We start from the raw sequence: 22500 nt of genomic DNA on the forward strand, positions 1-22500 counted from the left end.
ACTCATTATGTATTATTACTCCTAGAGAGTACTTCATTATGAATTATTACTACTAGAGAGTACTGCATTATGAATTATTACTACTAGAGAGTACTTCATTATGAATTATTACTACTAGAGAGTACTGCATTATGTATTATTACTACTAGAGAGTACTTCATTATGAATTATTACTACTAGAGAGTACTGCATTATGAATTATTACTACTAGAGAGTACTTCATTATGAATTATTACTACTAGAGAGTACTGCATTATGTATTATTACTACTAGAGAGTACTTCATTATGAATTATTACTACTAGAGAGTACTGCATTATGTATTATTACTACTAGAGAGTACTTCATTATGAATTATTACTACTAGAGAGTACTTCATTATGAATTATTACTACTAGAGAGTACTGCATTATGTATTATTACTACTAGAGAGTACTTCATTATGAATTATTACTACTAGAGAGTACTTCATTATGAATTATTACTACTAGAGAGTACTGCATTATGTTTTATTACTACTAGAGAGTACTTCATTATGAATTATTACTACTAGAGAGTACTTCATTATGTATTATTACTACTAGAGAGTACTGCATTATGAATTATTACTACTAGAGAGTACTTCATTATGAATTATTACTACTAGAGAGTACTGCATTATGTATTATTACTACTAGAGAGTACTTCATTATGAATTATTACTACTAGAGAGTACTGCATTATGTTTTATTACTACTAGAGAGTACTTCATTATGAATTATTACTACTAGAGAGTACTTCATTATGTATTATTACTACTAGAGAGTACTGCATTATGAATTATTACTACTAGAGAGTACTGCATTATGTATTATTACTACTAGAGAGTACTTCATTATGAATTATTACTACTAGAGAGTACTGCATTATGTATTATTACTACTAGAGAGTACTTCATTATGAATTATTACTACTAGAGAGTACTTCATTATGAATTATTACTACTAGAGAGTACTGCATTATGAATTATTACTACTAGAGAGTACTTCATTATGAATTATTACTACTAGAGAGTACGTTACTTCTTTATGTATTATTACTACTAGAGAGTACTTCTTTATGTATTATTACTAATAACTAGAGAGTACTTTTGCTTCAGTAACACTGAGTATTTATACTCTGTAGTATCTGAGTACTTCTGTTATTGTTATTGGTCAGGAGGCGGAGCTTTAATCACCTGTTAAGTTCAGCATCAGTTACCATGGTGATCTACCTGGTTCAGAGACCAGGACCAGGTTCTGATCCTGGTCCGGGTCTAACCCAGACCAGGACCAGGTTGAGATCCTGGTCTAACCCAGACCAGGTTTGTTGTTACTCAATAAATAAATAAAGACAGAGAGGACTCATAGTCAAATAATCCGGTTTATTAGAGAGCAAGACTCAGCACGAGACACACACACACTCACACACACACACACACACACACTATAAACAGTGTGTGTGCTGATAAGAGTGCAGGACGAGGACACGGCAACGCTGGCGGGATGTTTATACAAGACACTCTCCGTGTGTGTGTGTGTGTGTGTGTGTGTGTGTGTGTGTGTGGTCACTCTCTCTCTGTCCTGGTCCTCAGAGGACTCACCCTTAAGGTCTCTGTTTCTGGTCTCTGGTCCTGAGAGGCGTTCAGGTGCAGCAGGAGATCAGATACCTGAACCTGTGATGATGCTGCACGGACGACACCTGAGAGACAGAGAGAGAGACAGGCAGAGAGACAGTTTGTTCTCTGTGTGTGTGTGTGTGTGTGTGTGTGTGTGTGTGTGTAATTACAGTGTAGAAAGAGGAAGCAGTCATTGGTCGGTTCTGCTCTGCAGCATGTGAGGAATGAAGCTCTGTGATTCACTCTGTGTTTCTATGTGACCACAAATACACAAATATATACATATATACATGTATATATATACATATACATGTATGTATGATGTGTATATGTATATTACGTGTGTGTGTATATATATATATATATATATATATATATATATATATATATATATATACACATGTATGTATGATGTGTATATGTATATTACATGTGTGTATATATATATATATATATATATATACAGGTTTGTGATAACCATAACCTGGGTTTCAATGGTTCTTTAAGAGGTTTTAATGGTTCTTTAGGAGGTTCTTTAGGATGTTTTAATGGTTCTTTAGGATGTATCAATGGATCTTTAGGAGGTTTTATAGGTTCTTTAGGTTCTTTCAATGGTTCTTTAGGAGGTTCCAAAGGTTCTTTCCATGTTTGTCTGTGTACCTGTCTAACTGAATGTACCTGTCTGTCTCTCAGAGGTTCTGGTGAACACCAAGTTGGAAACGTCGGACCTTCGATGGACGAACCATCCGGCTGAAGATTCTCAGGTACACATACAGTCTGTTAGCTTAACGCTAACGTTTACCATTGACGTCAATGAAGAATGCTAACCCGTAACCACTGGTCTCTCTCTGCAGTGGGAGGAGCTCAGCGGAGTGGACGACGAGTCGAACAGCGTGAGGACCTATGAGATCTGCACCCGGAACAGTCCGTCCTCCTATTGGCTGAGGACACGGTGGATCCCCAGAGGGGCGGCGACCACGCTCTACGTGGAGATCAGGTGGGTTCTATAGGATGTCTCAACGGTTCTATAGGATGTTTCAAAGGTTCTATAGGATGTTTCAAAGGTTCTTTAGGAAGTTTCAAAGGTTCTTTAGGATGTTTCAAAGGTTCTATAGGATGTTTAAAGGGTTCTATAGGATGTTTCAAAGGTTCTTGAGGTGGTTCCTAAGGTTCTATAGGATGTTTCAAAGGTTCTTGAGGTGGTTTCAAAGGTTCTTTAGGATGTTTCAAAGATCCTTTAGGATGTTTCCACAGTTCTATAGGATGTTTCAAGGGTTTTATAGGATGTTTCAAAGGTTCTTGAGGTGGTTTCAATGGTTCTTTGGGATGTTTAAAGGGTTCTATAGGATGTTTCAATGGTCCTTTAGGATGTTTCAATGGTTCTATAGTAGGTTCCAAAGGATCAGCTGTGGTACCCATGTAATAAGTTGATCAGTAATCAATAATGGGTTCTCCAGGTTCACGATGGTGGAGTGTGCCAGTCTGAACAGCCGTCACTGTAAGGAGACCTTCAACCTGTACTACTACCTGTCAGACAGCGATGAGGCCACGCCCACCCACCCGTCCTGGATGGAGAACCCGTACACTAAGGTGTCCACGGTGGCGGCGGACCACCTGATGACGAGAGGAGAACGTCGCTCCAACGTGAAGGTTCTGCGTCTGGAGCCCCTGAAGGGGGCGGGGCTCTACCTGGCGTTCCGTAGTGAGGGCGCCTGCATGGCGCTGCTGTCTGTACGCGTCTTCTACAGGAAGTGCCCCCCCCTCCAGCGAGCCTTCGCCTCGTTCCCCGAAACCGTCCCTCACTCATTGGTGGAGCAGGTAACCCCCCCCCCCCCTAACCACGGTAACGGCAGAGATCAGTAGCCAGGGTGCCCTTTATTTTATTTTGAAAAGTTGTCATGTAGTTATCAAAATAAAAGTATATTATTTGTATTACAGTATCAAAGCCTCATTTACTTAACAAAGTAAAAGCTTCTTTATATTAGTTTACAAAGTAAAAGTCTTGTAATAGAGCAAAAGTTAAACGGTACCAAGACTCTTATTTTGAAACGTGTGTGTGTGCTGCAGGCTCAGGGTGTGTGTGTGGAGAACGCTGTGACTCCGCCCGGAGAGCAGTCTCGACCTCCCAGCATGCTTTGCGGTGAGGATGGGCAGTGGGTGGGGCAGCCCACGTCCAGCTGTGCCTGTCGCCCCGGATACGAGGCGGGTGAGACCGACGTGCGCTGTCGAGGTGAGTTTTCAAAATAAAAGCCCCTTGTCACTGAGTTTATAAAGTAAAAGCATCTGATGACACGACTCTCTTCCTGTAAACCCGTCAGACAGACAGACAGACGAGGAGACGTGAGCTTTAACGGTCAGTCACGCTAACATTAGCCGGCTAGCATCACAGAGTAGTATAGCATAGCTTCTTAGCCTAGCTGGTTAGCCTTCCAGCTAGCTAGGCCTGTTTTAGCAACCAGGCTTCATTCGGCCTCAGCTCTCTGTCTCTCTGTCTCTCTGTCTGTCTGTCTGTCTCTCTGTCTGTCTCTCTCTCTGTCCGTCTCTCTCTCAGTCTGTCTGTCTGTCTCTCTGTCTGTCTGTGCCTCTGTCTCTGTCTGTGTCTCTGTCTGTCTCTCTCTCTGTCCGTCTCTCTGTCTGTCCGTCTCTCTGTCTGTCTGTCTCTCTCTCAGTCTGTCTGTCTGTCTGTCTGTCTCTCTGTCTGTCTGTCTCTCTGTCTGTCTGTCTGTCTGTCTGTGCCTCTGTCTCTGTCTGTGTCTCTGTCTGTCTGTCTGACAAACAGTTTAGTTGTCGAAGCTTCCTGTTATTCTTTTAGAGGTCATAGGTCAGCTGACTGCAACCAGGAAGTGTTGCAGCGGGGCAACCGACCGGGGGGGACGCTTCTGGTTAACACACACGTGTGTGTGTGCTTGGCGGGAGATGTCAGTGATGACATCATGGCAGCACTTTCCACATTTTGTTGAAGCCAAGGTCACTTCCTGTCTCTCATTGTCTCTGTGGTGTCTAAATTTACCCAGAAGTCTGATGGAGCAGATGAATCCTCATGAGTCCTTCTGCTAATGCTAATGCTAACCCTGTGTGTGCGTGTATGTGTGTGTGTGCAGCGTGTCCCTCGGGTCAGTTTAAGGCGGGTTCAGGACCCGGTGTGTGTGGACCGTGTCCCGACCGGAGCAACACTCTGATCCCAGGCTCCGCCTACTGCCTCTGTCACCATGGTTACCACCGAGCCGACTCCGACCCGCCGCACGCCGCCTGCACACGTGAGTCCTTCTCTCCTCTCTCCTCTCTCCTTCTCTCCTCTCTCCTCTCTCCTTCTATCTTCTATCCTCTATCCTCTCTCCTTCTATCCTCTTTCCTTCTATCCTCTCTCCTCTCTCCTTCTATCCTCTCTCCTCTCTCCTTCTATCCTCTCTCCTCTCTCCTTCTATCCTCTCTCCTTCTATCCTCTCCTCTCTCCTCTCTCCTTCTATCTTCTCTCCTTCTCTCCTCTCTCCGTCCTACCGTTTTCCCACAATGCAACACCTCCAGTTTGTAACTGTGTCGTCATCGGGGTTATATAGCACAGAGGCCACGCCCCCTTTTGGGTGTAAAAGAAGCTCTGATAAAGAAAAGAACCATTTAAAGATTGATGACTGGGGGGGGTCCAGGACCAGTTGGACCAGTTAACCCAGTCTAATGGAAATAATGGTCCAACAACTGCACCGCCCCTCTAATTACCTCACCACGGCAACGACAATTAGGCACAATTACAAGGCTCACTGTGTTGTGTGTGTGTGTGTGTGTGTGTGTGTGAGGATGATGTGTTGTGTTGATGGAGCAGCTACAATGTTAGCTTAGCTTAGCATAGATCAAAGCAGACTCCATTCAGAAGACAAACATTTTAACATGATGTGTTGTTGTGAGGTCAGAGCTGACTGAACATGAACATGTGTACTCATCTGCATCATGATGATGTTCTCTCTGGTTATTGATGTGATGTGCCTGTGAGTCCGAGCTCAGGGCCTCCGAGTGACCCACTCCTTTACCCCCCCAGGCCCCCCCTCCTCCCCCCGCTCCATCGTGAGCCAGATCAACGACTCATCGGTGACTCTGGAGTGGAGCGAGCCTCTGGACCGGGGGGGACGAGTAGACCTGGTCTACAGAGTCCTCTGCTCCATCTGTGGGACCGCATCTAAGGTACAGCACCAAGACCACTTAGACCAGGACCACTGGGACCTTGTAGACCAGTGTGCTGTGAGAGATCGTCAGGTGTGCCGTGGGAAAATGTCCAATTTCACTTAATGAGTCCAATAAAATATTATTTAGTTGTTGTTGCAAATACTTTGCCATTGTTGAGCAACATAGTGTCTGACTCAGTAATAGATACTCCTCCATGCCAGTGGGGGGCAGTAGGTAGCTCAGTAATGACGTGTTAATGTAGGACAGCAGAATGAAATGATGGAGAGGTTGAGGTGACAAGACGAACAACGATGGAGAAATATTGAAAAGTGAAAATGCAGACTCTGAGCTGGACAACATAACCCAGATGAAAAGCCTATATGGATCAACACATTGAGAGACTTGTCATTAAATTGCCAGCATGTATCCGGCCCGCCAGAACATATCATGTTTATCATAACTGACCCGTTATACCACAGAGCTCCGGGACCAAACGTGGTGATGTGAGCTGACTTTATGTTCAACATGACGAAGCATCTCACTGCGCTAAACCTCCAGCTTCAGGGACGTGAGATCACAGACCTGTGTGACCACAGACATGTGTGATGCAGTAAGACTCTCCATTGCTGTGTTCCCACTGCGCATGTTGCTGATAAACTGGATGCACTTGGTACAGAGTTCACTCGGTGATTTGCCGACTTTGCAGCTCAGCAGTTTAACTCTGAACTGCTCAGTCATTCGTTTGCAGTTGAGGTGTAAAGAGCACCTGTGGAGCTGATAGACCTCCAGTGTAATGACACTCAAGGCAGAGTGTGACTCTGAGGGCGCTGCACAGTTTCCAAGCTTCACCCTGAAACGATGCCTTAACTCCGCCTACATGCTGCTCAAACGTTCTGCATGTTTGGGTGCACATACCTGTGTGAGCAGCTGTTCTCTGTGATGAAGATGAACACAAACCCACACAGGAGTCTCACTGATGCACCTTCACTCCATCTTGAGGGTTTCCACAGAACCTAACCCCAGATATTATGAACTGTCAGCAAGAGAAGATGCCAAACATCTGGCTCTGGTACATCTGCATAAAATAATGCAGCCTACCTCAACATGTATTCTGTTTGCACTCTGTGTAATATCCTTCTACCTGTTTATTAAATGGTGACTCTGTTTGACCCTCAGCGTATAGTCACCACTTCTTACTGTGTCTCTGGGGTTGAGTCTGACTCCTCTGCAAATCTGCTGTTGTTGGTGTGCTGCGGGTCAGAAAAGGTTGAAAAACACTGATGTAGACCACGTAGACCACGTAGACCAGAACCACTGAGACCAGGTAGACCAGGACCACTGAGACCAGGTAGACCAGGACCACTGAGACCAGGTGGACCACTAACAAACACCAGCCTCCTCCCCTGACTCCGCCCCCTCCTCCTCCTCTGCAGGCATTGGTTGGTTCCTGTTCCCCATGTGATGACAGCGTTCTGTACCGTCCGGCTCAGCGTGGTCTGACTCAGCGCCGTGTCACTGTGTGGGGACTCCGCCCACAAACCAAGTACACCTTCACCGTCCAATCACTGAGCGGAGTCTCTGCTCTCAGCCAATCAGAGCCGGCCTCGGACAGAGTCAACGTCACCACCAGCAGAGACGGTACAGACACACATACAGACACTACGTTACCCAGGATGCCTTTCTCCTTTCAATAAAAATAACACCATTTAATTTAACCTTTGTTTTTTTCATTATCATTTTTTCATTCAGATCATTGAAGAAAAAGTACTAATGACATGCACCACAGCTGCTTCATCTATGAAGTCACTTCACAACATTTAAACTGACTTTACTTATATATATATATATATATATATATATATATATATATATATACTTATAATGTGTACATGTTGATATTTCTTCTCTGTATTCAGCTGTAGGAGGTATTGATTCAGTAAAAACAGGACTTATATTAATAAATTAAATTTGAATAAATTAAATTCTACCAAATTCTTCTTTTTAGAGGTAAAATGACAAAAAACATTTTAAATATTTCTTTTAAATATATGGATGACAAAACAAACGAAGCAGCTTCTAGTTGAGGCCCCGCCCAAAGTTCTTAGCCCCTCCCACTAAGACGTGATGGATAATACGTTTTGACCGGAGATTTGTAGTTCTGAATATATAGTTCTAATAACTTAATAATCACATTCTATCACACCATAACTCCAGTTTCTAACACATTAATGATAATAATAACATTCATATTAATAATACAAATAATGTGTGTGTGTGTGTGTGTGTAGTTCCTCCTCCAGTCTCCGGTCTAAAGAGGGTGGCGGCCTCAGAGTCCAGTTTGTCTCTAGAGTGGAATGTTCCGGTTCTACAGAACCAGTTCATCGTACTGGACTACCAGCTACGCTACAGCCCCAAGGTACACACTACACACTACACTCTACACTCTACACTCTACACACTACACACTACACTCTACACTCTACACTCTACACACTACACTCTACACACTACACTCTACACTCTACACACTACACTCTACACTCTACACACTACACACTACACTCTACACTCTACACACTACACTCTACACACTACACACTACACTCTACACACACACTACACTCTACACCAGGCATGGGCAAACTACGGCCCAACGGGCTTTTTAATCTGGCCCGTCAAATATTGGTACAAAAATTGTCCAAACTATAATAAAGACTAGTGCTGGGCACTATACCGGTTTTAATTTCCCATATGAGCAGCTAAATGTATTCTTTGCCGCTATTGCACAGCAGTCAGCGCTAGTTGTCTTATATGTATTGAGAGGGAACCCTAGTCATGGTCATAACTTTATAACACAACAATTAACAACCCACAACTAACGCTCTTTAACAGAGAAAAACACCACAGCACACAACAGTCTGTGACACATAAACAATTTGTAACACTAATAATTGTACATTTATAAAATTTCACCGCCGAACTGCATGCTGGGTACAGCTTGCTCGCGAGCCTGCTTGCTAGCACAACAGTCTGCTAACAGCTGGGAGAGGCTCCGTCGCTCCAGTTACGTTACATTAAAGAACAGAACAGAGCGATGCAGGATGAACAAAGACAGACCGGAGATGCACCGATAGAGTTTGACACATAATAACGCTGATTACCGTGTAATATGTGTGGTATTTGTTATAAATGTACATTGGTGCAAAGAGGTGATACGAAGCTGTACAGGGAGGGGCTTAGGACCCAGGGGAATGTAGGCGAAGGAAACGGGAAGAAACGGAACAAACAGCTGTTCACCGCTCGTCACGATCCTGCTGACCAGTGATTCTCAACTGGTGGTTCGTCACGGACCCGTTTTCAGTGGGTCGCGGGCCTTTGCTTTATGCAGCGGAGTTATTCACGCTCCTTTCCAGCATTTACAGCACTTGTTCAGCGGTGCAGGAAAAACACCGACCAATGCGTTGTAAATCACGTCACGTGATGCAGTTTAGCCAATAAAATAAGGGTATTCTGATACGTTTCCTGACGCCAGTGAGATGTACCCACACCATGACACAGGGGGGAGAGACAAGGAAAGACATGACAGAGCAGAACTCTGATACACCTCAGATCTGTTCTGAGAATTGCCACAACCAAACTGACACCAAACGTTGACGCACTGGTTAAAAAGGGTGACCAACAACACTGTACCCACTGAAATTAAATGCAAGTTACTTTTTAGGTAATGGCTTTTACTTGTAATTTATATTAGTTCACACAAACACTCCATTCATCTGCTACTGGCCCGGCCCGTCTGTCAAATTTTAAAACTCAATGTGGCCCCCGAGCCAAAAAATCTTGCCCACCCCTGCTCTACACTCTACACACTACACTCTACACACTACAATCTACACACTACACTCTACACACTCACTACACACACACACAGACACACACTCACTGATATGGTCTGACTGTGATGTAACTGTTGATCCTGATGACATCACAGGAGGGGGAGGGGGCGGGGCAGTGGCAGTGGCAGTACGTCTCCAGCAGGTCTTCTTCTGTGGTGGTTTCTGGGCTCCAGAGGGCCGTGAGGTATCAGGTTCAGGTCAGAGCTCGATCACAGGCCGGATACGGATCCTTCGGTCCGGAGGGGAGCTTCAACACACTACCTGATGGTGAGACAGCTGTCTGTCTGTCTGTCTGTGTCTCTCTCTGTCTGTCTGTCTGTCTTATATATACATAGATGTAGAGATAAACTAAAGCAAAACAAGCTAACATATGCTACCTGTCTGTCTCTCTGTCTCATATATACATACCATCATATAGTGTTGATGCTACCTGTCTGTCTCTCTGAAGGTGTTGGTTCTCACCTGGTGGTGACGGCAGTTCTCGTCTCCATGGGGATTCTGATGCTCATCGCCACGGCGATACTGGCTCTGTACTGCTACCGGTAAGTGTGTGTGTGTGTGTGTGTGTGTGTGTGTGTTCGTTCAGGATGCTCCCTCCCTGCAGCAGAACAATGGAACACTGACCTCAGGTCCTCACACACACACGCACACACAGTAACACACACACACACACACTCTCTCTCTCAGCAGGGTGGGACACGTTGACTCTATAAAGACGGAGAAACTCGACACTCTGAGAGAAGATAAAGATACACACAGATAATAACATTCCTGAGGGGGGGCTGAGTGTGTGTGTGTGTGTGTGTGTGTGTGTGTGTGTGTGTGTGTGACTTGGGAAATAAAGAATTTTGCAGCTACTGAAAACTAAAGTCTACTCCTCTCTGTCTCTCTCCTGTCTGTCTCTCTCTTGTCTGTCTCTCTCCTGTCTGTCTGTCTCCTGTCTGTCTCTCTCCTGTCTGTCTCTCATCAGCAGGAGAGTGAAGGACTCTGAACAGAGTGATAAAAGTCGACACTACCAGATGGGACAGAGTGAGTTTCAGTTCGACCAATCAGATTGTGTTACTGCTGTCACATGATGATGGTGATGATGATGATGTCGTTATCGTAGCGATGAAGGTGTACATCGACCCGTTTACGTACGAGGACCCAAACGAGGCGGTGAGAGAGTTCACCAAAGAGATCGAGGCGTCTTTTGTGAAGATCGAGGAAGTGATCGGAGCAGGTGAGCATCCTGTGGTTACCTGGGGAACCTTTAAGGAACCTTTGAGGAACCTTTTCAGGAACGTTTAAGGGTCTACAGATCTGTTGTTTCATATATCTTAGAAACTCGGGACACATTTGAATTCAAAACTATGTTTTTAGGAACAATTTATGATCTTGAAGAACACAGGAACCTTTTTAGGTACTTTGAGAAACTTTCAAAGAACACAGGAACCTTTTTAGGTACTTTGAGAAGCTTTAAAGAACACAGGAACCCTTTCAGGTACTTTGAGAAACTTTATAAGAACACAGGAACCTTTTTAGGTACTTTGAGAAACTTTCAAAGAACACAGGAACCTTTTTAGGTACTCTGAGAAACTTTTGAAGAACACAGGAACCTTTTCAGGTACTTTGAGAAACTTTTGAAGAACACAGGAACCTTTTCAGGTACTTTGAGAAACTTTCAAAGAACACAGGAACCTTTTTAGGTACTTTGAGAAACGTTAACAGAACACAGGAACCTTTTTAGGTACTTTTAGAAACTTTCAAAGAACACAGGAACCTTTTTAGGTACTTAGAGAAACGTTTGAAGAACACAGGAACCTTTTTAGGTACTTTGAGAAGCTTTAAAGAGCACAGGAACCCTTTCAGGTACTTTGAGAAACTTTTAAAGAACACAGGAACCTTTTTAGGTACTTTGAGAAATGTTTGAAGAACACAGGAACCTTTTTAGCTACTTTGAGAAACTTTTAAGGAACACAGGAACCTTTTCAGGTACTTTGAGAAACGTTTACAGAACACAGGAACCTTTTTAGGTACTTTGAGAAACTTTCAAAGAACACAGGAACCTTTGTAGGTACTTTCAGAAACTTTTAAAGAACACAGGAACCTTTTTAGGTACTTTGAGAAACGTTTGAAGAACACAGGAACCTTTTTAGGTACTTTGAGAAACGTTTGAAGAACACAGGAACCTTTTTAGGTACTTTGAGAAACGTTTACAGAACACAGGAACCTTTTTAGGTACTTTGAGAAACGTTTGAAGAACACAGGAACCTTTTCAGGTACTTTGAGAAACGTTTACAGAACACAGGAACCTTTTTAGGTACTTTGAGAAGCTTTCAAAGAACACAGGAACCTTTGTAGGTACTTTCAGAAACTTTTAAAGAACACAGGAACCTTTCTAGGTACTTTGAGAAACGTTTGAAGAACACAGGAACCTTTTTAGGTACTTTGAGAAACTTAAAGAACACAGGAACCTTTTCAGGTACTTTGAGAAACTTTTAAAGAACACAGGAACCTTTTTAGGTACTCTGAGAAACATTTACAGAACACAGGAACCTTTTTAGGTACTTTGAGAAACGTTTACAGAACACAGGAACCTTTTTAGGTACTTTGAGAAACGTTTGAAGAACACAGGAACCTTTTTAGGTACTTTGAGAAGCTTTAAAGAGCACAGGAACCCTTTCAGGTACTTTGAGAAACTTTTAAAGAACACAGGAACCTTTTTAGGTACTTTGAGAAACGTTTGAAGAACACAGGAACCTTTTTAGGTACTTTGAGAAACTTTTAAGGAACACAGGAACCTTTTCAGGTACTTTGAGAAACGTTTACAGAACACAGGAACCTTTTTAGGTACTTTGAGAAGCTTTCAAAGAACACAGGAACCTTTGTAGGTACTTTCAGAAACTTTTAAAGAACACAGGAACCTTTTTAGGTACTTTGAGAAACGTTTGAAGAACACAGGAACCTTTTTAGGTACTTTGAGAAACTTAAAGAACACAGGAACCTTTTCAGGTACTTTGAGAAACTTTTAAAGAACACAGGAACCTTTTTAGGTACTCTGAGAAACATTTACAGAACACAGGAACCTTTTCAGGTACTTTGAGAAACGTTTACAGAACACAGGAACCTTTTTAGGTACTTTGAGAAGCTTTCAAAGAGCACAGGAACCCTTTCAGGTATTTTGAGAAACTTTTAAAGAACACAGGAACCTTTTTAGGTACTTTGAGAAACGTTTGAAGAACACAGGAACCTTTTTAGGTACTTTGAGAAACTTTTAAGGAACACAGGAACCTTTTCAGGTACTTTGAGAAACGTTTACAGAACACAGGAACCTTTTTAGGTACTTTGAGAAGCTTTCAAAGAACACAGGAACCTTTGTAGGTACTTTCAGAAACTTTTAAAGAACACAGGAACCTTTTTAGGTACTTTGAGAAGCTTTAAAGAACACAGGAACCCTTTCAGGTACTTTGAGAAACTTTATAAGAACACAGGAACCTTTTTAGGTACTTTGAGAAACTTTCAAAGAACACAGGAACCTTTTTAGGTACTCTGAGAAACTTTTGAAGAACACAGGAACCTTTTCAGGTACTTTGAGAAACTTTTGAAGAACACAGGAACCTTTTCAGGTACTTTGAGAAACTTTCAAAGAACACAGGAACCTTTTTAGGTACTTTGAGAAACGTTAACAGAACACAGGAACCTTTTTAGGTACTTTTAGAAACTTTCAAAGAACACAGGAACCTTTTTAGGTACTTAGAGAAACGTTTGAAGAACACAGGAACCTTTTTAGGTACTTTGAGAAGCTTTAAAGAGCACAGGAACCCTTTCAGGTACTTTGAGAAACTTTTAAAGAACACAGGAACCTTTTTAGGTACTTTGAGAAATGTTTGAAGAACACAGGAACCTTTTTAGCTACTTTGAGAAACTTTTAAGGAACACAGGAACCTTTTCAGGTACTTTGAGAAACGTTTACAGAACACAGGAACCTTTTTAGGTACTTTGAGAAACTTTCAAAGAACACAGGAACCTTTGTAGGTACTTTCAGAAACTTTTAAAGAACACAGGAACCTTTTTAGGTACTTTGAGAAACGTTTGAAGAACACAGGAACCTTTTTAGGTACTTTGAGAAACGTTTGAAGAACACAGGAACCTTTTTAGGTACTTTGAGAAACGTTTACAGAACACAGGAACCTTTTTAGGTACTTTGAGAAACGTTTGAAGAACACAGGAACCTTTTCAGGTACTTTGAGAAACGTTTACAGAACACAGGAACCTTTTTAGGTACTTTGAGAAGCTTTCAAAGAACACAGGAACCTTTGTAGGTACTTTCAGAAACTTTTAAAGAACACAGGAACCTTTCTAGGTACTTTGAGAAACGTTTGAAGAACACAGGAACCTTTTTAGGTACTTTGAGAAACTTAAAGAACACAGGAACCTTTTCAGGTACTTTGAGAAACTTTTAAAGAACACAGGAACCTTTTTAGGTACTCTGAGAAACATTTACAGAACACAGGAACCTTTTTAGGTACTTTGAGAAACGTTTACAGAACACAGGAACCTTTTTAGGTACTTTGAGAAACGTTTGAAGAACACAGGAACCTTTTTAGGTACTTTGAGAAGCTTTAAAGAGCACAGGAACCCTTTCAGGTACTTTGAGAAACTTTTAAAGAACACAGGAACCTTTTTAGGTACTTTGAGAAACGTTTGAAGAACACAGGAACCTTTTTAGGTACTTTGAGAAACTTTTAAGGAACACAGGAACCTTTTCAGGTACTTTGAGAAACGTTTACAGAACACAGGAACCTTTTTAGGTACTTTGAGAAGCTTTCAAAGAACACAGGAACCTTTGTAGGTACTTTCAGAAACTTTTAAAGAACACAGGAACCTTTTTAGGTACTTTGAGAAACGTTTGAAGAACACAGGAACCTTTTTAGGTACTTTGAGAAACTTAAAGAACACAGGAACCTTTTCAGGTACTTTGAGAAACTTTTAAAGAACACAGGAACCTTTTTAGGTACTCTGAGAAACATTTACAGAACACAGGAACCTTTTCAGGTACTTTGAGAAACGTTTACAGAACACAGGAACCTTTTTAGGTACTTTGAGAAGCTTTCAAAGAGCACAGGAACCCTTTCAGGTATTTTGAGAAACTTTTAAAGAACACAGGAACCTTTTTAGGTACTTTGAGAAACGTTTGAAGAACACAGGAACCTTTTTAGGTACTTTGAGAAACTTTTAAGGAACACAGGAACCTTTTCAGGTACTTTGAGAAACGTTTACAGAACACAGGAACCTTTTTAGGTACTTTGAGAAGCTTTCAAAGAACACAGGAACCTTTGTAGGTACTTTCAGAAACTTTTAAAGAACACAGGAACCTTTTTAGGTACTTTGAGAAACGTTTGAAGAACACAGGAACCTTTTTAGGTACTTTGAGAAACTTAAAGAACACAGGAACCTTTTCAGGTACTTTGAGAAACTTTTAAAGAACACAGGAACCTTTTTAGGTACTCTGAGAAACATTTACAGAACACAGGAACCTTTTTAGGTACTTTTAGAAACTTTCAAAGAACACAGGAACCTTTTTAGGTACTTTGAGAAACTTTCAAAGAACACAGGATCCTTTTTAGGTACTTTGAGAAACTTTTAAAGAACACAGGAACCTTTTTAGGTACTTTAGGAAACGTTTACAGAACACAGGAACATTTCAGGTACTTTGAGAAACATAAAGAACACAGGAACCTTTTTAGGTACTTTGAGAAACTTTTAAAGGACACAGGAACCTTTTCAGGTACTTTGAGAAACTTTTAAAGAACACAGGTACCTTTTCAGGTACTTTGAGAAACTTTCAAAGAACACAGAAACCTTTTTAGGTACTTTGAGAAACTTTTAAAGAACACAGGAACCTTTTTAGGTACTTTGAGAAACGTTTGAGAAACGTTTGAAGAACACAGGAACCTTTTTAGGTACTTTGAGAAGCTTTACAGAACACAGGAACCTTTTTAGGTACTTTGAGAAACTTTTAAAGGACACAGGAACCTTTTCAGGTACTTTGAGAAACTTTTAAAGAACACAGGAACCTTTTCAGGTACTTTGAGAAACTTTCAAAGAACACAGGAACCTTTTTAGGTACTTTAGGAAATGTTTACAGAACACAGGAACATTTCAGGTACTTTGAGAAACATAAAGAACACAGGAACCTTTTCAGGTACTTGACTGGAAGCCATGAACTTTTAAGGAGCCTTTTCTTAAACCTACAAACCATTTAAGGAACGTTCTCTATGCTCAGAAAGAGGAACCAACTTATCTTTCTGGTGACTTTGGAACCCGGGGACCTTTAAGGAACTTTGTGAAACTTAAAGGACTTTTAAAGGAGTTACTTGAATCCAAGAATACTTTGAGTAACTTTTTCAGAACCTTTTGAGAACCCTCTTAGAGGAATGTAGACTTTTATTTTGTAATGTCAATGAGAAGAACCTGAAAAAACATCAGAACAAGAGTCCACACACACACACAGACACACACACATGTACATACGTGTTGTGTGAGGTGAAGACATGTTGGTATGTTCAAATGAGCCTTAAAGGGACAGTACACCTCTCCACTCTCACTATATTGTGTTTTTATTAGTTTAACGTATTTAATAATTCATGAATAGATTTGAATAACTTAATAGACATTTAGAACAGGTGTGTTGTAACATTTGATATTCACCTGTCCAGGTGAGTTCGGCGAGGTGTGTCGAGGTCGGCTGAGGGTCCCGGGCAGGAAGGAGAACTACGTGGCGATCAAGACGCTGAAGGGCGGCTACACTGACAAACAGAGGCGGGACTTCCTGTCGGAGGCATCCATCATGGGTCAGTTCCAGCACCCCAACATCATCCACCTGGAGGGCGTCATTACCACTTCCTGTCCCGTCATGATCCTCACTGAGTTCATGGAGAACGGAGCGCTGGACAGTTTCCTGAGGGTGAGACGGGCAGCAACGAGGAACACGTCTCACAGTCTCTAGTCCAGCTGTCTGTTGTCTCACGGCCCACCTGTCTGTCTGTCCCTACAGGTGAATGACGGACAGTTCACCACCATCCAGCTGGTGGGGATGCTGAGGGGCATCGCAGCCGGCATGAAGTACCTGTCTGTCATGAGCTTCGTCCACAGAGACCTGGCAGCTCGAAACATCCTGGTCAACTCCAACCTGGTCTGTAAGGTGAGACAGTCTGTCACCCGTCTGTCTGTAAGGTGAGACGGTCTGTCACCCGTCTGTCTGTAAGGTGAGACGGTCTGTCACCCGTCTGTCTGTAAGGTGAGACGGTCTGTCACCCGTCTGTCTGTAGGGTGAGACGGTCTGTCACCTGTCTACCTACCTGTCTCCCTGCCTGTCTCCCCACCCGTCTGTCTGTAAGGTGAGACAGTCTGTCACTTGTCTCCCTACCCACCTGTCTCCCTGCCTGTCTCCCCACCCGTCTGTCTGTAAGGTGAGACAGTCTGTCACTTGTCTCCCTACCCACCTGTCTCCCTGCCTGTCTCCCTGCCTGTCTCCCCACCTGTCTGTCAGTGAGGTCTAACTGTGTTTCTGTGTCTTCAGGTGTCAGACTTTGGTCTCAGCAGGTTCCTGACTGAGAACTCTTCTGACCCGACGTACACCAGCTCTCTGGTAGGTCAGCTGATCAGAAATCTCCCATGATGCTCTTTGTTGATACTCGTTGAAGCACCTGTAGTTTAATTATTCATAAAGTGGTGTTTAAATAGGATGTTTTAAATGGTCTAATGAGCCTTAAAGGAACAGTACTGACTGTGTCTTAAAGGAACAGTACCGACTGTGTCTTAAAGGAACAGTACCGACTGTGTCGTAAAGGAATAGTACCGACTGTGCCTTAAAGGAACAGTACCGACTGTGTCGTAAAGGAATAGTACCGACTGTGTCGTAAAGGAACAGTACCGACTGTGCCTTGAAGGAACAGTACCGACTGTGCCTTGAAGGAACAGTACTGACTGCGTCTCGTCCTCAGGGAGGAAAGATTCCTATTCGCTGGACGGCTCCTGAAGCCATCGCCTACAGGTGAGCACCAGTACTGCAGGTAGTAGTACCGTGAGTGGTATTAAATATAGATATTAAATATAAATAATAAATCATTAATAATAAGTCATTAATATTAAATACGAAATATTAAAATTAAATATGACATATTAAATACTAAATATTAAATACTGGGGCTGCATGTGGTGTAGTGGCTGGCACTGTCACCTCATTAAGAGGGTTCTCCGGCTTCCTCCCACAGTCCACAGACATGCAGCTTCGGGTTATCTGGAGACTCGAGATTGTGTTGAAAAGCGTGAATGTCTGTCTGTCTCTCTATGTGCCTTGTGATAAACTGGCGACCTCTCCAGGGTGTACTCAGGACTTGTCATGTAGTTAAAGTGATTATTTTATATTTGACTCTCAGGAAGTTCACGTCAGCCAGTGATGGGTGGAGCTACGGCATCGTCATGTGGGAGGTGATGTCATACGGAGAGCGGCCATATTGGGACATGAGCAACCAGGACGTAAGAAAAACTTCTGTCTGTCTCTCTCCTGTCTCACCCTTCTGTCTGTCTCTCTCCCTATGACAGGTGATTAACGCCATTGAGCAGGACTACTGTCTCCCTCCTGTCTCACCCTTCTGTCTGTCTCTCTCCCTATGACAGGTGATTAACGCCATTGAGCAGGACTACTGTCTCCCTCCTGTCTCACCCTCCTGTCTGTCTCTCTCTCTATGACAGGTGATTAACGCCATAGAGCAGGACTATTGTCTCCCTCCTGTCTCACCCTCCTGTCTGTCTCTCTCTATGACAGGTGATTAACGCCATAGAGCAGGACTACCGTCTCCCTCCCCCCCCAGAGTGCCCCTCCTCCCTCCACTCCCTCATGTTGGACTGTTGGCAGAAGGAACGAGCCAATCGGCCGAGGTTCTGCGACGTGGTCTCTGCTCTCGATAGGCTGATCCGAAACCCCGCCTCCCTGAAGGTGACGCTCCCAGAGGGCCGCAGGTGAGGTCGCCATCTTGTTTTTTAGGAACCAGTGAACAGGTGACCATATCTGGACTGAGGAGGAGTGACATAGAGACGCCGTATACGTCTCTGGTAGAGACCTGTCAATCACCGTGTAGCCCCGCCCTAAAGCATCCCCTGCTTTATGGTCTGTGTGACTCTAAATGGACCATAATGTACTAAATGAACATCATGCTGTATTGAAGAAGACTTGAAACTAGAGATTGAGACCATAAACTCATGTTTACAATGTTTACTGAGGTAATAAATCAAGAGAGAAGTAGAGTCATTTTCTCATAGACTTCTATACAACCAGAGGAGTCGTGTGTGTGTGTGTGTATAAATGATTGACAGGTGTGGAATGTCATTAATGCACCAGCTACTGGAGGTCAGGGGTTACCATAGAGACGGTTACACACACACATATGGTGTGGGCGGGGCTAGTGAGTGTGATTGACAGCTGTTTATACAGACTTGTTTACATCAGCAGGTCCAGAACGGTTCACATTCCTGGATTAAAGCTCAGAGTGGAGAAATATCCTGTCTGTCTCTCCCTGTCTGTCTCTCCCTGTCTGTCTCACACCTGTCTGTCTCTCAGTGTGTCTCAGCCCCTGTTGGACCAGCGTGTCCCCCCGTCTCTGTCGTCCTGTGGTTCTGTCTCTGAGTGTCTGTCTCTCAGTGTGTCTGCCTCACACCTGTCTGTCTCTCTCCCTGTCTGTCTCTCAGTGTGTCTCAGCCCCTATTGGACCAGCGTGTCCCCCCGTCTCTGTCGTCCTGTGGTTCTGTCTCTGAGTGTCTGTCTCTCAGTGTGTCTGCCTCACACCTGTCTGTCTCTCTCCCTGTCTGTCTCTCAGTGTGTCTCAGCCCCTATTGGACCAGCGTGTCCCCCCGTCTCTCTCGTCCTGTGGTTCTGTCTCTGAGTGGCTTCGAGCCATAAAGATGGAGCGATACGAGCCGAGCTTCATCCAGTCGGGGTTCACGAGTCTGGAGGTCGTCTCTCAGCTCAACACCGAGTAAGAGACACTAAATATATACATAAATACATACTATCTACATATATATACTAATTTATATATATATATATATATATATATATATATATATATATATATATATATATAATTAGTAGTGTATATAACAGATGTGTCTCCGTCTGTTTCCGTAGCGACCTGCTCAGAGTGGGCGTGACCCTCGCCGGACACCAGAAGAAGATCCTCTCCTCCATCCAGACGTTCAGGGTACACAAAGCCCCGCCCACTCTGCTCTACTGACCAATCACAGCCCTGCCTTCGTACTGTCCAAAAAACCCACTACATTCAGGAGGACACTGAGCCACGCCCACTTGTTTTTTTAACCACTGAACATTTTGACCAATCAGAGAGAGCACGAAGGACCGGTGAGACTCCGCCTCCTTGGTGGTCGGACCAATGAGACTGTGACGTTTAAGAAGCTCAAAACAACGTACGGTTACTGTCCTCTCTGTACACGTAATTATGTTTGAGTCTGGTGCAATAGCACTCCGCCCTTCTTAATCCCACCAATCAGAGTTCACCACAGCGAGCACCTGGTTGGTCGACTCTCAGGTGCTGCCAGACCACCACTCAGGTAAACCTAAGCTCCTCCTCCTTGGCCAAGTGTTTTTATAATCATGCTTCGAACCCTGGACTCACCGACCACGTGTCCTGGTGAAGTTTCACCATCAAAACTCTTCGTGATCTGTGAGGAATATTATGGGATGGCCTCGGAATACAGAGGTGAACCTTTTGAGCGAATCTTCTTCAATTTGTTGAGATTAACGAACATCTGGTGGAAAACGTCCTCCAGCTGTTTGTCCAAAATGAATGTGATTCTTCAGGTCTGTGGACTACTGGGAGACCTTCAGGGAGACCTTCAGGTCCCGTTGGAGAACTCTCAGAAGGACTATGAGTTTCTTCATGTCCACATACGCTGGATTCTTTAAGATGTAAAAGTACTCAAGTGTATTTTATTGAGCCCATTGTGAGGTATCTAGTACTGTTTTTAAACCTTAAAGTGAATCATTTATACAATCAAACACTAGCCGGTCCAGAACCGGTGGTCCGTCTGGAGTAATGTCACTTTCTGAACAGAACCACTGCAGATTTAAGCTGATTTCACAGTTAAAAAGCAGTTTTTAACAAGTTCCTGATCCTGGACTGTTGGATCTGGTTCAGGTTTGAGGACGAGGAGAGACATATTGAATTATAGAAGTGATGGTTTTGTATTTTAGCACTTTTTGTACTTTCTGATATTTGATCATGTTTAAAGTAGATACCAATGTTTTTATACTGACGACATTTTGTAAAGAAAAAAGAAAAAGAACAAAAACAGATTTGTCTTGTATTTCAAAATGTCTCTGAGACCAAAGAGGACCAGTTATCAGAGTCACCAGACCTGTTTAGATCTCTAGACCAGGTCTGGAACCAGGAGGCTCCTGAACCATCAGAGCCATCGATTCTTATTAAGAACTTATTATTGTCAGCTGTCTCTGTCAGCCAATCACAATAAAGATGAACCGTCCAGCCAATGACGAGTCTGAGTCCAGCTGATTAGAACCCATGAACCACACAGTAAGAGTACTAGAACCACACAGTAAGAGTACTAATACTACACAGTAAAAGTACTTTGACTGACTTTTACTGAGTACAAGTATCATCAAGTCTTAGCTGTCTCTGGTCATGTGACCTCTTCTTCCTCCTCTTCCCTCAGAAATGACTTCCAGGCAGTTTGTGGAAATTTTTCAGCGGTGTGTGTGTGTTCAGTGTGTGTGTGTGTAGGAAGGATCATTTAAACATGTTATTTCACTTTAATGAGCGAACTGTTGGCAGAGAATTGAAGAAGCAGAAGGTTTAAGTTTTGTGTGTGTGTATCTGGTGTTCAGTGTGTGTGTGTGTGGTGTTTAGTGTGTGCGTGTGTGTGGTGTTTAGTGTGTGCGTGTGTGTGGTGTTTAGTGTGTGTGTGTGTGTGTGCCCTCCTGCTCTGTGTCTCTCTCTGCAGGACGATCCAAACTGACAGCTCTGAAGTGCCTCAATACGTGTGTGTGTGTGTGTGTGTGTGTGTGTGTGTGTGTGTGTGTGTGTGTGTGTGTGTGTGTGTGTGTGTGTGTGTGTGTGTGTGTGTGTGTGTGTGTGTGTGTGTGTGTGTGTGTGTGTGTGTGTGTGAGAGAGTTGAACATGTGTGTGTCATGCATGTGCTTTTTGCAGTTTAACATTTTCCAGTTTTTGGAGAACCTCCTGACCCCAAAGAAACCTGGAAACTCTTCAAGAACCTCTGAACCAGGACTAGCACCCCTGAGACCTCCTGGAACCTCCCCAATAACCCATGAATGATCCTCCTAGAAACTTCTAAAGAACCATTGTAAGTCTTAAAACCCCATGAAGTTACTTTGAGAACTTCCTTAAGAACCTCTAAAACACCTGGTACCTCAACAACAACTCTACCAAGTTCATTAAGAACCTTTAAACACCTGGTACCTCAACAACAACTCTAACAAGTTCATTAAGAACCTCTAAACACCTGGTACCTCAACAACAACTCTAACAAGTTCATTAAGAACCTCTAAACACCTGGTACCTCAACAACTCTAACAAGTTCATTAAGAACCTCTAAACACCTGGTACCTCAACAACAACTCTAACAAGTTCCTTAAGAACCTCTAAACACCTGGTACCTCAACAACTCTAACAAGTTCATTAAGAACCTCTAAACACCTGGTACCTCAACAACAACTCTAACAAGTTCCTTAAGAACCTCTAAACACCTGGTACCTCAACAACAACTCTAACAAGTTCCT

The 22500-nt window shown here is 43.1% G+C and overlaps 1 protein-coding gene across 5 annotated transcripts in view; it reads left to right on the forward strand.

Moving 5' to 3' along the window:
• LOC142943487 (ephrin type-B receptor 4b-like) overlaps positions 1-21234 on the forward strand; it is a 22004-nt gene extending 770 nt beyond the window's left edge. The window contains exons 2-21 of one of the 5 annotated variants that reach the window (XM_076085022.1): positions 2329-2399; positions 2490-2632; positions 3093-3453; positions 3703-3865; positions 4737-4892; positions 5666-5808; positions 7224-7428; positions 8079-8206; positions 9779-9950; positions 10132-10225; positions 10654-10712; positions 10792-10905; positions 16385-16632; positions 16723-16869; positions 17248-17316; positions 17672-17721; positions 18107-18206; positions 18496-18689; positions 19544-19702; positions 19855-21234. In XM_076085022.1, the coding sequence (XP_075941137.1) occupies positions 2329-2399; positions 2490-2632; positions 3093-3453; positions 3703-3865; positions 4737-4892; positions 5666-5808; positions 7224-7428; positions 8079-8206; positions 9779-9950; positions 10132-10225; positions 10654-10712; positions 10792-10905; positions 16385-16632; positions 16723-16869; positions 17248-17316; positions 17672-17721; positions 18107-18206; positions 18496-18689; positions 19544-19702; positions 19855-19960 (2882 nt within the window). In that variant the 3' untranslated portion in view covers positions 19961-21234. Of the gene's footprint in view, positions 1-2328; positions 2400-2489; positions 2633-3092; positions 3454-3702; positions 3866-4736; positions 4893-5665; positions 5809-7223; positions 7429-8078; positions 8207-9778; positions 9951-10131; positions 10226-10653; positions 10713-10791; positions 10906-16384; positions 16633-16722; positions 16870-17247; positions 17317-17671; positions 17722-18106; positions 18207-18272; positions 18690-19543; positions 19703-19854 lie in introns of those variants that run through there. The other 4 variants (XM_076085023.1, XM_076085026.1, XM_076085025.1 and 1 more) reach the window with 4 other exon arrangements.
• The last annotated feature ends 1266 nt before the right edge of the window (positions 21235-22500 follow it).

This window comes from Anarhichas minor, unplaced genomic scaffold (genome assembly GCF_050575085.1).
Source record: "Anarhichas minor isolate MPS153535 unplaced genomic scaffold, ASM5057508v1 ptg000137l, whole genome shotgun sequence".
NCBI lineage: Eukaryota > Metazoa > Chordata > Actinopteri > Perciformes > Anarhichadidae > Anarhichas > Anarhichas minor.